Below are 15,254 nucleotides of genomic sequence, written 5' to 3' on the forward strand. Positions count from 1 at the left end.
CAAACCACTGCGTCATACATAGCTAGAACTTTTATTACAGTGTAAAAATGTTTTAGAAATTATTCAATTATTAGAGATTGTTCAAGACTAAAGTCATGTTGTGCATGTGTGTGTGTGGGGGGGGGGGGGGTGTCAAACAATTGTGCAAACATGTATGATGCAAAAAAGCTTTAAATGTAACCAGATGATTTTATATGTCAGGAATGTCACAATTCACCACCTGACAGATAAACATTTTTCATTATTAAAAATTCAATACTATGTTTACTATTATTAGTTAAATTTAGCTAATTAGACATTCTGTTGTTAAAATGAAGTTCATTTATTAATTGAGCTTATGTGCATCTGGGTTTGTGAGACTGAGAATTAAATTAAAAAGCCAGAAGTTAACCCTGATTTAACAGTTTATCAAGAGGTGGTTTTTATTAAACCAGTAGAAGTAGATTTTGGATACATGTTTGTGCCAACTCCCTCAACTACACAAACAATTACATTAAATTAGATATGAGAGACGCTTACAAATATGGAGCAAAAATGCAAGTAAAACATCTTACAACAACTTAATATTTTTCAAAGTACCCCAAAAGATTACTGTGGTTCATGTGTTATCTAAATTATATACAGTTGTACATATTCTAAACACAGTGCCACGCTATTTATGTAAATCCTCTAACCCTAAAGTAAAAAGGTTTGCACACCCCTGATCAAAATCTATGTGTAGTTCATTACAAATTCGAAATAAGTTAACATTTACTTTCACAGGAAACCTAAATATGGCATTTTCAGACAAACTAAGTTGAACTGAGCAAATTTAATGTAAGAATTAAACATGATATTTTACTTAAAATCCAATAAATATTAAGTAAATTTCTTATCTGCTTTTTTAATCTGTGCATAAGAAAAGAACCACATATACAAGTATCCCAATTACAATAACATAATAGTCATGCTGTCAGTGTGTTGAAAAATACGTGCAAAATAAGTTGAAGATTTATTATCAGATCTGAGTTTCAAGTCTGTACATCTCTACCAGAAAGTGTGATAAAGATAAAAAAAAACACTTATAAACAAACAACTCAGGTACTAAAGTTATCAGAATTTCAGCCTTTTATTGGGATAGTAGTGCAAATAAAAAAATGATCTATCACTGAGATATGCACATATTTCTAACTAACAAATAAGACCAATTCACTCACTTACGATCTAATTCTATTGATGCCAGTTAATGTCAGTGTTGGAATCTAATATCAGATTTAAGTAATACACTTCCAGTTATTCACAACACACAGTGCAAATGCCACAAGACTTTCCTCACATTAGCCTGGACGTGAGTGTGCTGGAAAAGCGCAAATAGCGTGTTATTATTATTTGCGCTTATTTGCGTAAAAGTGTAAAACAAAAATGTATAGCAAGTATAACATTGTACATTTGCAGTAAATGTTATAAATAACAATAAACGACGCAAGTTACCCAACTGACAGCTTATATTAGTAAAAAAAAATGCCAGTTGTGGAAAAGACGATCAGGCTTACGATCTACGATCAGATCTGCGCGTATTTTCCCAAAACAGATTTACAGCGGTACAACTAAAAACCATATATAGCATAAATGGTATACCATTTCAACTAACCTAATAAGAGAACAGAACAAAAAAAGAAATAATGCACGTATTCCAGATAAAACACATCACAAAATTCCATATCTTCTTGTAATAAATGCGCAAAATAAGAGTTTACGTCTATCAATCGGATCTACGCGTCTATTTTGGGCAAAACATGAGTGTAAACATTCCATAATCATTCCATGGCATTGCAGCACTAATCACGAATAATAATAATAATAATAATAATGTACAAAAAATTAAACCTTATGCAAGATTACACGTTTTGTTGGAACATGCGCAAAAATACGATATTACAATGATCAGCGATCAGATCTGCGCGTCTACTGGCACAAAGCAGTTTCACAATGTAAACATCATACATGCCATTCCAGTAAATGTACTACAAACATACAAACAAATAACACAAGCACCTCCAAAATCAATCTCCCAATTGCTATCTCCTATTCTACCCTAGATGCCATAGTGTGTTAAAACTGGCACATGCCTCTAAGCCAAATAGCATCGTGTAACCTACACACACAAAGCATGTTCTATTTAATCCTTAACCCCCAAAATACAACATTTTGACAAATCCAGAACCCTCACGAAGCGAAAAAGAGCGATCTAATGTTAAAATGGATCCATCATGGCATCTTCCTGCACCCCTGTTTGCCAGTGCTGCCTCTATGGCTCTCATCCCGTCGGTGCTCCCTCCCTCTGTCTCTCTCCTGCTCTCTCACCCCTCTCTTTCATTCTCTCACTCTCATTCTCTCACCCTCTCACTCTCTCTCCCCCGGTGCATGGCCCTGTCTGTATGAATAATGTCCTGGCTGTTGTAAGCAGGACTGAGAGAGGGGGAACAGAGAGAGGGAGAGATAGAGAGAGAGAGGCCGGAGTGTTAGCCTCTGTGCGCTCATGACACTGAAAATGAATGACAGCTTACCTGAATGCCAATCTTCATCAGACTGACACCGGGCTGACAGCACAGCCCATACTCCCCTACACAACCAGTGACGTGAGCCATGTCAGTCCCCGCCCACCGCCTCCACCCCCCTTTCACACCCCTCTCTCTCCTTTTCTACACCTCCGCCGGTTCCTTCCTCTCAGAGCCGCGTACCGGAGCGCACGGAGCCAGACGCTGCGCTTCTGTTCGGGGTAAAGCGCGGAGTCCGCGGGCCCCCTGTCGGTACACACCGATATATCTGTCACTGGTGTAGACGCGGGTGGTACGAGTGAGTACCACACAACACTATTGTACTTACTGTATTTGCTTCAGGCTCCTTGTCTGTGTGGAGTTTTGTGTGCGTAACCTCTGGACGCACTGGATTTGTTGAACCTCCCAAAAACATGCAGAAGGTAAACTGGCACCTGTAGGTGTGAAGGAGTGCGTAAAGGTGTATGCTTTACCATAGGATCAGTTGGTGACCAAAATGTGTTCCCTCCTTGCGCCAAGTGTTCTCAGCCAGCTTCAGACCCACTTCAACCCTGACCAGGATAAAGTGGGTGGTAAAAATTAATGAATAAAAATAAATTCTCCATAGGAATTTGGAGGAGAGGGGCAGGTTTCTCCAATATATGAACTGGCAGATGTGACCCCCACCCCTAAAAAATGATAAGCCCTAATATTTTTGAAGGGCATTATGGTTGTGCAGCTGGCAGACTGGGTGTCCTGCACAGTAACAGGTAACCTAAAGACTTCCAGTTGTTGTATATTAGGAAGTTGACATTCCTTCTATGTCTGTGTGGTTTTTTTTTTTCAAGTACAATAGTTTTTCCAAACGATCAGGCTTGCCATGTATTGGCTGTTCTAAATTATCTCTCTGTGTGAGGGAATGAGAGTGTGTCACTCTGTGATGGATTGCCACCCTGTCCAAATGTGTTCCCACATCGGCAGCTTGGGCCAGGATGAAAAACCAGGATGAAGCGGTTAGTCAAAATGAATAAATGAATGAACAGGGTAAACGAAGAAAGGCTACATGTTCTACCCAGTACTCGGTAAATGGTTTCATGTAATACAATGTGAGATAAGTTTAAACTTGTTATAGAGTATCTAAATGTGCTGCACATTATCAATGAATTTAATTTCTTATGTGTGATGTGTGGTAAATGGGATATTATTCTTGCATGATGAATTCTATATATTGACGATTTTGTATGGTGACACAAATGTGAATATAAAGTGAGGCTGTCATTTATTATTCATAAGTAATAATCCTGCAGAATTCCACATAATATTAACTTTTTTATTTGAAAGAAAAAATGACATAAAAGCTTGAGTAATTTTTCCAAAGCATCCTTTAGTTTTTTGGACATGGAGTTGTAAAACAAAGAGACATGTCTTTAGCATTATGTTTTAATTACATTTGTATGCTCCTAGAAATAAAGGTACTGAAAGTTTTTCTTCTTGTTGTGCTGATAATACCCTCAATAGCATGACTTCTGTGCAGACCTTCAGTATGCATATTTTTGCATGGAAAAATACAAGACATAGTTCCCACAAAACGTCATCACTCCATGTCAAAACCATTATAATTTGTCACAATTAAATACAGGGTGTCCCTAAAGTCTGGACACATAGGAAATATCACTAACTATAACTAACTATATTTTCGCTAAAATACCCACACACATACATATTGCACCACAAATATTGGAAATCACATAAAAAATTTTATTGAATAATATTTTAATGAAATAAAATGTTGTTGAATAAATGTCCAGACTTTAGGGACACCCTGTAGATTTAATTCAACTTCTTCCAGCAATATTTTACTCAATAGGACTCTCAACATCTAAGTCAAAGCAACATTTCAAAAATCAGATCTATTTTTAAATTTGCAACTAATCACCTTTCAGGTCACACACCAGGTGAAGTTACCCCACCTGTCATTCATCGAACTGTTTCTTGCTGGGGTGACACAGTGGGTAGCGCTGTTGCCTCCCAGCAAGAAGGGCCTGGGTTTGATTCTCAAGCCTGGTGGCCATGGTCCTTTTTGTATGGAGTTTGCATGTTCTCATTGAGTCCGTGTGGGTTTTCTCTCGGTGCTCTGGCCAACTGGAGCTGCTAAAAAATTTATTTTTGTATATTGGGCGCATTTGTTAAATACACAGCATCTAGTTCCACCCACAAAACCTGAACTGGTTCCAATAAAAGGTATTTTTAAATAGCATTGCTATAGACCAACATGTTTGTTTAAAAATAATGTGTATTATTAATATTTGGGTGTGGACATCATTATAGCACAACTGTCAGAGCTACAGCATAGCTACATGGGTCCTGAAGACCTGGGTTTAGTCCTTATCTCTGACATTTATGCTCATCTTGTCCATGTAGGATTCCTTATTAGCCCGGTTTTCTCCCACCACACGCCTCTGTGGTAAGCTTGAAGTAATATACTACAACTCCCAGAATCCTTTGTGACGACACGACGGCTCTGATTGGCTAGTGCACGGTATCGTAGGAACTAGAAACAAAACATAAAGCTGGTTTGTCTTAAGGATTAAGCTCACATGGCGGATTTTGTTTGACTTTATGTAATAAAAGTATGTTTTTATATAGATAAACGTTGCTAATGTAGTCTGTTCTTACATGCACAGGACATAACGGTGTTGTAAAAAATTTATAATACGATTCAGACAGCTGCAGCATTAGCTGTTAGGCTAACGGATTAAACTGTTAGATCACAGTGTTGCACACAGTTGCAATTTATCTTGGAGTTCTTTTTTAAATTAAGGGAAACTGTGTGTGTATATTTTTGAAACACAAAAAAGAGGTTCGGTTTGCAGGCGGTTTGTTTGCTTTGTGTATCTGTATAAAATAAATACAAAAATTGATGATAAAAGTTCAACTGTACGGAACACCGTGACGGTTAGTAATATTTTACCTTTGTTTATAAGCATGTTGTCCTAAAACACTAGACCGTTTGTTATCGATGTTAATTAGTCTAAATAAACATGTTGCTTGATTCTCTTCATGTCTGTAATGCAGCTGTAACTGTTCTGTAACAGATACCTTGTACAGGTGAGCGATGGGCGGGGCCCAGGTGCTGGGTGTAGGTACAGGTGTGTTCCTCATCGCTCTTATATGGATTGGCACTCTGGTCCTCAGTCTCATCCTTTCACGCACACCAGGTCCAACTAAGTAAGTTTATTATTCAGGTAAATTTTGCACCGTCTGCATGGTGAACTATTGAATTTATTAAGGTCAGGTGTCCACATATTTTTGGTTATATCTTGTGCAAAGGCCCCTAAGATTTAATAAATCAGTTGTATCTTCTAGCAAAACACTCTTACATTCTTATTGCTGATAAACTGCTGTACAGTCAGAAGTAAATGACTAAAAAGGAGATAAAAAATGTCTGTGGTTTTTGCTCAATCTCATGGCAAAATTAGGCACTCATATCCACCCAAATCCTGCAAAAATCTAATTAAATTGTGCTATTTTATTTTATTTATTTTAAATTATGATATTTTAATTGTCAGGCCAATAATGTAAAACATTTTAAGCACTCGACTTGTGGTAAGCTTGTATGTTTCCCCACAGTGAAGACTGGCTGGAGATTAGCAGAACAAGTCTGTAAATATACTATTAGACAACATCCTCATGCCAGAACTATCTGGAATGTGTGCCAAAAGAAAGTCTTTTCATGTAGCCACAAACAAGCATCCAAAGTTGGATGCTCCAGATTTTATATTTGAACCAGGATTTATGGTCAGTTAAGTGGTGAGTGTTGAGTCTACAGAAAAGGACCTGGGAGCCTGGATAAACCAGAAAGTTTTAGTTATGTTTCCAAATTTGTTACTCAGGATTCCTGTCTTATCAAGCATTATAGGAGAAGACTCTGGGCTGTTATGTTGGATGGATAGTTTGCACAAAGTACTAAGTGCAGTAAAGTTTTGGCCTTGCTGAAACAGAAAGTTAAAATCATATATTTTAGTATATATGTATAATTAATTTTATGTACTTGTTAGTAATGGTATAGCTAAAACGTTTTCCTTAATGGCCTATGATTGTGACTTTGTTTTCTTTGATCAGGCTGGGCATCATTCCCTTGGTGTTCTTGGCTCTAACAGTCACCTTGATTCTTGTGTTCTTCCCCCGAGCTTCTGAAGTCCCATCCCTTGTTAAAGAAACACAGGTCAGTGTTTTATGCTCATCACTGATGTAGACCCGAGTGTGTGATTAAATACTGCACCTCCCATCCATCACTTGAACCTTGTCTACATGCACTATATGGACAACAGTAATAGATAACATGGCATTTATAACACTGTTAAAATGACACGGCTGTGTCCAGTCCGAAGTGAGTGTACTGGGACTAAATTTATTATTAAAGCTCAGTGGTGTGAGAGCCAGAAGGTGTGTATTTACTATGTGTAGGTTCCACCACTGAGACACAGCAGTGATATGGAAGTCAGTGGTTCAAAAAAGGTAAGTATTACTTTTAGGTCATTTAGCAGATGCATTTATCCAAATAGACTTACAATTATGACTTGATTTGAGGGTTAAACTCTAGTTTCTCTTTGGTTTTCTGTTCGGCTGCATTAACTGCAAACGAGTCATGAACTTTTCCTTGTATTTCATTATTTTATTTATTTTATTTTTACTCAACAGGTTTGAATGTCACATTTAAAAACAAAGCTCCATCGCTACAATGACAGGATGCAGGCCAGTAGCACAAAAATGTTAGATGACCTTGTTCCCAATTTACATTTTCTATTCTCATGCTGGTTGCATTGTCAAGTGTGTGTGTGTGTGTGTGTGTGTGTGTGTGTGTGTGTGTGTGTGTTGAACACAAAGACCTGCTGAGGTTTATCGCTCAGCTGCAGCAGAGTAGCACAAACACCCAGCAGCATTTGCTTTTGCCAAAATCACTGCCGCCGCTGCCAAACTGCCCCCTACAACAGACACACACATGCAGAGTTTACCCTTTGCCTTTCAGTTTGCAGCAAAAATATTACACTGTGAAAAATATACCTATTTGATATTGTTTTGAGAGGCAGTTTGGAAGTAATAGTGTTGTTACAGAAGATAGACACATTTTTATATATTGTATTTTAGCAAGCAATCCTGTCTGTTTTGCAGCTTTATAGTAAAGCAATAAAAAGTGGCCAGTGCAGCTCTAGAAAAGCAGAAAACTGACTTCGGTTGGCATATTGTAAAATGCTAAACACTGTGTTCTTTCGTACAACCCGTTTACATAAATGCCCTTTAAGATTTATTTTTTATGACAGTGTTGCCCAGCAGTGTACAGCCCAAGTAAATATTGTATTTCAAAAATGACAACACAATGTAATGTACCTACATTGGCAACAATTTAATAATTAATCCCGATATGAAAATGTAATATCAGCACTTTTTATACATGAAGAATCACTGCACTGCAGCTTCTCTTGCAGTCTAAGACAAGCCAGTGAGAATCACCCAGGACCACAAAGCGAATCCTGCCATCAGTTCTGCTGCCTGTGCTAAAAGTTTAAGCAGACCGTCTGCTTCTTTTGATAAGTGGCGATCTGTTGTATAAGAAATGCTGGAGCCCTTGCTGTTGTACAAAAACATATCACAGTGCCAATTAGGCTGGCCCCAAACAGAATCTGGGCATGGCACACTCAATGCCGCATTAATAAAACATGGCCTCCGCTCCTTGCTTCGCTAGCCGGCTAATTGGCAAATTAGAAAGTGAGATGCGTTAAACGAGAGAACACTGCATTCACCAGAGACGACGCCTTTCCCTGTTCTCTTCACACACACACACACACACACACACACACACACACACACACACACACACACACATATACTGACTCTCTGCTGTCTTTCTGTCTTCATGTACACAATCTGTTTCATGTTCCACTTCACTTTCACACACACACATACACACTCTGTAGTTCATGCATTATGCTGTGATCTGGCCTAGTTGTTATTTTATATTATTTTAATATATGAGTCCTATGGATAATAGTTGTGTGTTCACAATTGAGTGTGTGTGTGAATGTGTGTCCTTTGATGGAGTGGCGACCTGTTTTTTCACCCAGTGAGTCTGACCCACCATGGTCCTGACCAGGATAATTCATTTATTGATGTAGGTTTGTGTCAGTTTATCAAATATAAGTGACAGCAGTTAAAAAGTAAACTGACGTCCATCTGCAGATCATTGTGGCTCACTGGGGGTTTGCCACAGGTTTACAAATACTGGTTTAGACTATTTGTTCCATATTGCTCTAATAAAGAACAGAGTAAAGCTGTTTCTACTTACTAAAGTCTGTCTGGATTTGAGCATCTGGATGTGAACATCTGCCAGAGTTTATGTATTATATGCAATATGGCTTTTCTGTTTGTTTGTTTGTTTGTTTGTTCCTCTCTAAAATGTATATCTCATACAGGGAATGAATAAAAGAAATTACTGGCAATAAAATAAAAAGAACTAATACAGAACAGTTTTAAACCTTGTTGGAATGCTAACATTTCTGATGGTATATCAAATACGCCTAAATGATTTGGATGGTAGATTGGCCCATTTCTTTAAAATAAAACCTTATAGTTTTATAAAGTTTTATAAGTATGTCTAAATCTGGTGGTTGAGAAGCACATTGGAAGGTTTATTCACTCTTGACAAATTTTAGCTGGGGCTAAAAGTGGGGCGTTCTGATTCTGAATTACGAGAGCATGATTGAAGTGATAGTTTTTGCACGATAAAGTGCACTTGGTCTTGTTAACACACGCTGAAACCAGAGCTGGGATCTGGAATACATCGTATCGAATCTCAGCTCTGCCTGCCGTCTGAGACTGAGCGGCCACATGAACAACGATTGGGCGGGACTGAGCCAGGTGGGGTCTCTCTCTCTCATGACTGGTGCAATTACGACCTCTGCTGGCTGATTGATGGCGCCTGCACAGAGATGAGAAAGAGTGCTCTTAGGGTGTGTCCCTCTGTACACGCAGCTAAGCTGCACTGCACTCGTCGAAGTGTAGGTGATAAGATGCATATGGCATCCTGCCCACGTGTCGGAGGGGGCGTGGGTTAGCTTCGTTCTCCTCAATCAGAGCGGGGATTGGCATTGGTGGAGAGGAAGCATGATGCAATGGGGCAATTGGATGCGCTAAAAAAGGGAGATAAAGGGGAGAACATGCATAAAGAAAATATATATTTAAAATTTTTTATAGTGTATCTTTTTATAGTGGTAAATATATTAATAGTATTATGTTTCCTCTTAGAAAACCAAAGTTCTGTTTTTATTTTTGTGACCGTAGCTTCAGGACAATTAGAAGTTAGCCTTGTGCGTGTCAGTTAGCTATTCTTGTGTCCATTGCTTTTCTAATTAGAATGTTTTAATGATAATTTTCATATATTACATATGCAGCTGTGTTTGGAATAATGGTTAACACTCCAATAAATTTATATTTTATTATTTGTTTTGTCCACGCTTTTACATACTAACATAAATGGTAAGTCCTATTGTGTTATCAGATAAAACAGTGCAGCCTCTCTATCGCAGGAGATCACATGGAGTTTTGCTGACCTCTAGTGGAGAATACAAAATCATTTACCGTTCTGTAGTCTAATAATAATATATGATAGTACATGATATATAAATGTTATATAACAGTACATGATACATTTCTCTGCTGTGTTGCAGATAGTGGACTCCTTCTTTATTGGCCGCTATGTCCTCCTGTCCCTTGTGAGCGTGATATTCCTGGTGGCTCTGTTTCTCCTCTTACCCCTACACCTAGTGGAGCCAGTGTATGCCAAGCCTTTGAGAGCTTATTAGAACAGACCAGGCACATGCCAGCTCCCCAAGGACACAGAGGGCCAGCCTGGCACAGTCAGCATCAATAACCTTGACTTTATGAGAGGCTTGTACAAGAGATTAAAGTGTTCCTGTCTGCTGTTGCTCTGACCTCAGACATACAATAGTGCTTCAACTGGAAAAAATGCTACTATAAAAGCATTAAGTGATTCGAGTATTGTATTTTTAGTTTAAGGGGTGCTTAAACAGCTTAGTTAAGGCTGGTACATTTAGACTGGTGTTTTATTATTTTCTTAATTGTGTATTAAAAAAAAAATTAAAGTTATCTTTTATATTGCATTTGCTTTAATTGCTTATATTGTTTTTTGCTGTTATTAATAAGTCTGTGGTTTTAGTTCATTTAGTGTGATGGAAAATAGCATGGCACTTAACTTGAAACCTATAACCCCGCTCTGTCATTATGCACAACGTAAACAGAATTTCATCAACACTCCATCCATTTGACATGCTAATTAGATAAAGTCAAAGCATTCTTTAACAGACTCTCTAACTCTTAACACAATGCAACAAAACTCTCAGGGTTCGAAGGGTGGTACTACAAAACGTCAAGCAGTGCAGATTGATTACACTTTATGGTTACAAAAGTATTTGGACACATGACCGTGAGCTTGCATCCCATTTCAGACACAAATGGTGATCTTTTTAGCTATAACAACAACCACTCTCAAGATTTTGAAGTATATTGTGGGAATTTGTGCCCATTCAGTCAACATAGCATTTGCTTGGCTGGGCACTGATGTTAGTCGAGATTGATGCTTCAGTTCATTCCAAAGCTGTTCAGTGAGGCTGAGGTCAGGGATCTCTGCAGGCCACTGGAGTTTCTTTAATGCGAGCTTTTTTCATGTCTTTATACACCTTGCTCTGTACACAATCGTGCTGGAACAGGACAGGGACTTCCCTAAACAGTTGTGCAAAGTTGGAAGCATGTCCTTTATATAATTGATTTATTACACATTAGCAATCATTGTGGCTGAGGAACATACATAAAAAGAAAGGGTGCATATAGTGTATTTGTGGATGTTCTTAGTTTGCATCTAGGTTTCTTTAAGTAAATCTATGTGAGCACTTAATACTTGCTGAATATATAATTAGCAGCCTGCTGAGGTTCAGTGTTAGTAACAAATAAAAGAGATGGTTTAGACTCTCATTGAGTCTCGATTTGGCTGGTTTCACGTGTTTGAGAGACACTAACAAGCTTCATTCAGTCTTTGTTGATACATGGCTGTAAATGCCTGAAGCAGTATTGGCAGGTTCATGAAAGACTACATTCATTCACTGATCTCTAAAAAAACTTCTGTGTTTTCAGGGTTGTTTCCAGAGATTATAGGCTGTGAGTCTGTAAATAACTCACAGATCATTTAACTCTGACAAAAAGGGAAATGTAGTTTATTAAAAGTTACCTCGAACAAATAAACAACCAACCGAATCCTAAGTTTAAATGCAATTTTTAAATGCCCCTATATCTCTCTGATTCTTAAAACATAACTTGTTAGCTGAGTAAATGCTGATTTAAAACACTAGGAGGGTTTCAGTATTGGGCTTTGAATTATAGTAGTTGTATACTTGGCAGTTCATTTAATACATACAGCGTAAGCCTTGTCAGAAAAAAATCCTGAAGGTTCACCACTTTGACTGTGTCTCAAACAGCATAAAATTCTAATGTTAAAAGCACCCAACAGCAATGTAAGAGACTGGCAGGAAGAAAGATGTGATCAAAAATTAGGGGTTTCCATCAAAAATGGATATCTGAACTCTTCCTAAGTTGGAACAGTATTGTGTTCTTTAACAATTAATATGTACTTGTCTTCCTTGCATTATTTTGGCTATTTTGACCAGATATTAATATGAACTTTAATATTTGTCTTATCTTTGGATCTGCTCTCCATGAATATGCTTTCCATATCCTCTCAGGTGCCATCTATGCTCTATATCTCTTTACCACAGACCTGTGCCCATGCGTGACCGCCTATCTGATGCAAGGCTTGAGAATTTAATATCTGGCCTCAATTATGTGAGCTCCTACATGCCAAGCATTCACACCCTTAAATACTGAAAGGAAATCTGGGATCTTGGGGAGACGGAGGACGTGCAGTGAAATTCCAACCAGTTTGATGAAAGAGAATCTAATGAATCAAATCCAATCCTATTAGTTCCGGCCCACATCTTAACACTGAGGCTTTCTGCTGGGTGTCAGATCATGAGCGTTGGGTGCAGGGCTAATGGTTGGATGGATGCTTGGGTGTAGGAATGTAGGTATCAATGGAGATGTGCTCTGATGCAAAAGTTATTTCAACCCTGATCAGAAGTCAGTAATTACAGTCATTTTATATTGTATACAATGTAAAAAAATTAATCAGATAGAGCCACATGGCAAGGCTAAATATTTTGGCATGTGTTGGTACAAAACTATCTCTGATGGCAGCAACATCTCAGCAGATTGTACTGTTCATCAATGTTGGCAGCAAATTTGTTTTGCAATTGAATAGTCAATGGAATTTATTTTTGGTATTTGCCCCTGATTATGTAGTGTTTGTTTCCAAACGCTTTTTCATTCTTTGATGTACAGTGCAATATGTACAGGTACAAAAGCTGAATATTAGTCTTTCTAAAAAAAAATGTGTGTAATCAAATTATAAAAATAACAGGAGTTCATAGCAGTAACCTGTGGTGTAGCTGTTTATTTTACAGCTCATAATTAAACTAGTTTGCATTAATAAACATTGTATACACCTGTCTATGTTTGATCCATGTAATGAAGTTGCAAACGGTAAAGGTTAGCTGTGAATTTGTAGATAATGTGGCGTGGTGGTGAAAACATAAAAATGACTGCAAAATGCAACCCTGCAGCTTGAGCTGGAAACGTTAAAGATCAGACTCCAAATAAATGATAACACAAAGGTCCTACGGCTAAACAGTGCCACACAGTTATGCATCATGGAGGGGAGCAGGATGATTGGCAAGGTAACCTATTTCACATATCTGGGAAGCACGATCACAGGCAACCGGTGCAGCTGAGGATAGACCGGTGCAGCATAGATGGATTGACCAAACCACAGCATTCCAAAAATATATATAGAATTTAATAGTCAGTCAACCACATGGTGAGAGTACCACTGTACAAGAGCATTGTGGTGTCACTTGGCATCTTAATGTACTCATTCAAAGGTACAAAGGTCCTTGCAATAAATACATGATCACATAAGCAATCAGGTTAAAGCAGAAATAAAAGAATGTTTGAATTATTTGTTGTGAGTATAAAAAGCATCCTAGCTGTGAAGCATGGTGGAGGGAGTATTATTGTTTAAAGAAGCTTTGAGGTAACACTGTTATGTCTTTCATTTACACATCTATATCAACATTGTTTTTATTTTCATTTGACTTTGCTGTCTATATTTATATGTTGTTTTCTCCATGTGTGATTATTTTGGTCTTGGTCGGTTTTCATGCTGATTGGGTCTCTCTCTCCAAGCAGTGGGAAAAAGAGTGGAACAAAGCAAGCAGGGCAGCAGCGTTCATTGGAAGTCTAAGTGGGAGCTTTTGTGGTGCAGCCAGCTTGACATACAAAGAGACGTGAGAGAGATGGAGAAAGAGAAGGAGGGATGAACATCCAGGGATAGAGAAGTCTTACGCCATGATGTGGGTGTTGGTACTGTGGTTTGGCGTAAGGGAGGAGAGAAAGAAAAATGGGAGGGAGCAAAGACTCTTTGCTTCTTTGTGATCCACTCAAGCAGAACTCCTGCTCCCACCTCCTCCTTTTCCTCCATTTGGTCTTGCCTCCCTGTCCTGACATCTTTGTGACCTTTCAGTCCTAATCCTAACCTAAGAACCTGCGGTCTTTGGTGATTTGGACAAATGTTTTTCTCTTTGTGGACCAATAGAGCAAATCTAAAATCACTTCCTGTCATTCATATTCTCTATTATTCATGTACTTAAAAATGTGACTGGATTCATTGTATGTAATGGATATTTGGCAATCCTTTGACAGCAACCATGTTTTCAGTAATTTTTTTGGGGGGTTGAGGCCTTGATTCTGTCAGAAAGTAAAAATTCAAAAGAGAAATGATCTTCCTTTTAGACCGTTCTGTTGTTGATGTACTTGTGTTGTGCATCACCTTGTCGCATCCTTCATATTTTATTAAATTTAAAGTGATGGATCAGCAAATGACAAAATGTACAAACATTTTTAGGTCTGCAAGGGCAGGCAAAGTCTAAATGCAGAAAGTAAAATTTTGTTGCCATTTCTTTACACAAAGCTTGTGGTTATTCAGATGGGAAAGCAGGGGTTGCCCAGGCAATGGCTGATGTATTTTGAGCAATAGAAGTGTGGATTTTCTCACTGGCTCTCAGACGTGCACCATTACTCCTATTGTGAGAGGCTCTGAGATGCCATCACAGCCACATGCACCACCCATCACTCTTTCTACCCCTCCCATCTCTTTCCAAATACAGGATTATCCTAAAGCCAGTACTCCCCGTCCTTATTTGTGGATCAGTGCCGGCAGCTATAGATGCTTGCCGTCTAGCCCTGATGCTCTGAAGTGTGGCATTTGGTGTTCTTAACAGGGAAGTGGGGCATTGTTGGGAATGTTTATCTTAGGGGTGCTCACTGATGAGTAGACCTAAATGAAGAGGTCACCACTGTTTTAACAGTAATATTGGTGATCAAAGCTGATGTAAATATATTTTAATAAAGAATGAGGGACTTGGTATACAGTATTTACTAAAGTAACTTGTTTGCATGGTATGGCAACCCAAGTCTTTGGTGAGGGATTTTATTGAAATGAAGTCATCAAAAATACAATACATGCAAATCAGTACTTATATATTTGCCCAACCCCAA

At 38.3% G+C, this 15,254-nt stretch overlaps 1 protein-coding gene across 5 annotated transcripts; it reads left to right on the forward strand.

Annotated features, from left to right (window-relative positions):
- Positions 1 to 3,574: 3,574 nt before the first annotated feature.
- On the forward strand, positions 3,575 to 10,693 carry tmem218 (transmembrane protein 218). Of its 5 annotated transcripts, none has more exons than XM_063014317.1 (4): positions 3,575 to 3,598; positions 5,612 to 5,744; positions 6,639 to 6,741; positions 10,241 to 10,693. In XM_063014317.1, the coding sequence occupies exons 2-4, from the start codon at positions 5,632 to 5,634 to the stop codon at positions 10,373 to 10,375; spliced, it is 351 nt and encodes a 116-aa protein (XP_062870387.1). In that variant the 5' UTR covers positions 3,575 to 3,598; positions 5,612 to 5,631; the 3' UTR covers positions 10,376 to 10,693. The 5 variants fall into 5 exon arrangements, with proteins under 5 accessions (XP_062870387.1, XP_062870384.1, XP_062870385.1 ...); XM_063014314.1 differs by lacking the exon at positions 3,575 to 3,598 and adding an exon at positions 5,042 to 5,146; XM_063014315.1 differs by lacking the exon at positions 3,575 to 3,598 and adding an exon at positions 5,050 to 5,137.
- The last annotated feature ends 4,561 nt before the right edge of the window (positions 10,694 to 15,254 follow it).

This window comes from Trichomycterus rosablanca, chromosome 18 (genome assembly GCF_030014385.1).
Source record: "Trichomycterus rosablanca isolate fTriRos1 chromosome 18, fTriRos1.hap1, whole genome shotgun sequence".
NCBI lineage: Eukaryota > Metazoa > Chordata > Actinopteri > Siluriformes > Trichomycteridae > Trichomycterus > Trichomycterus rosablanca.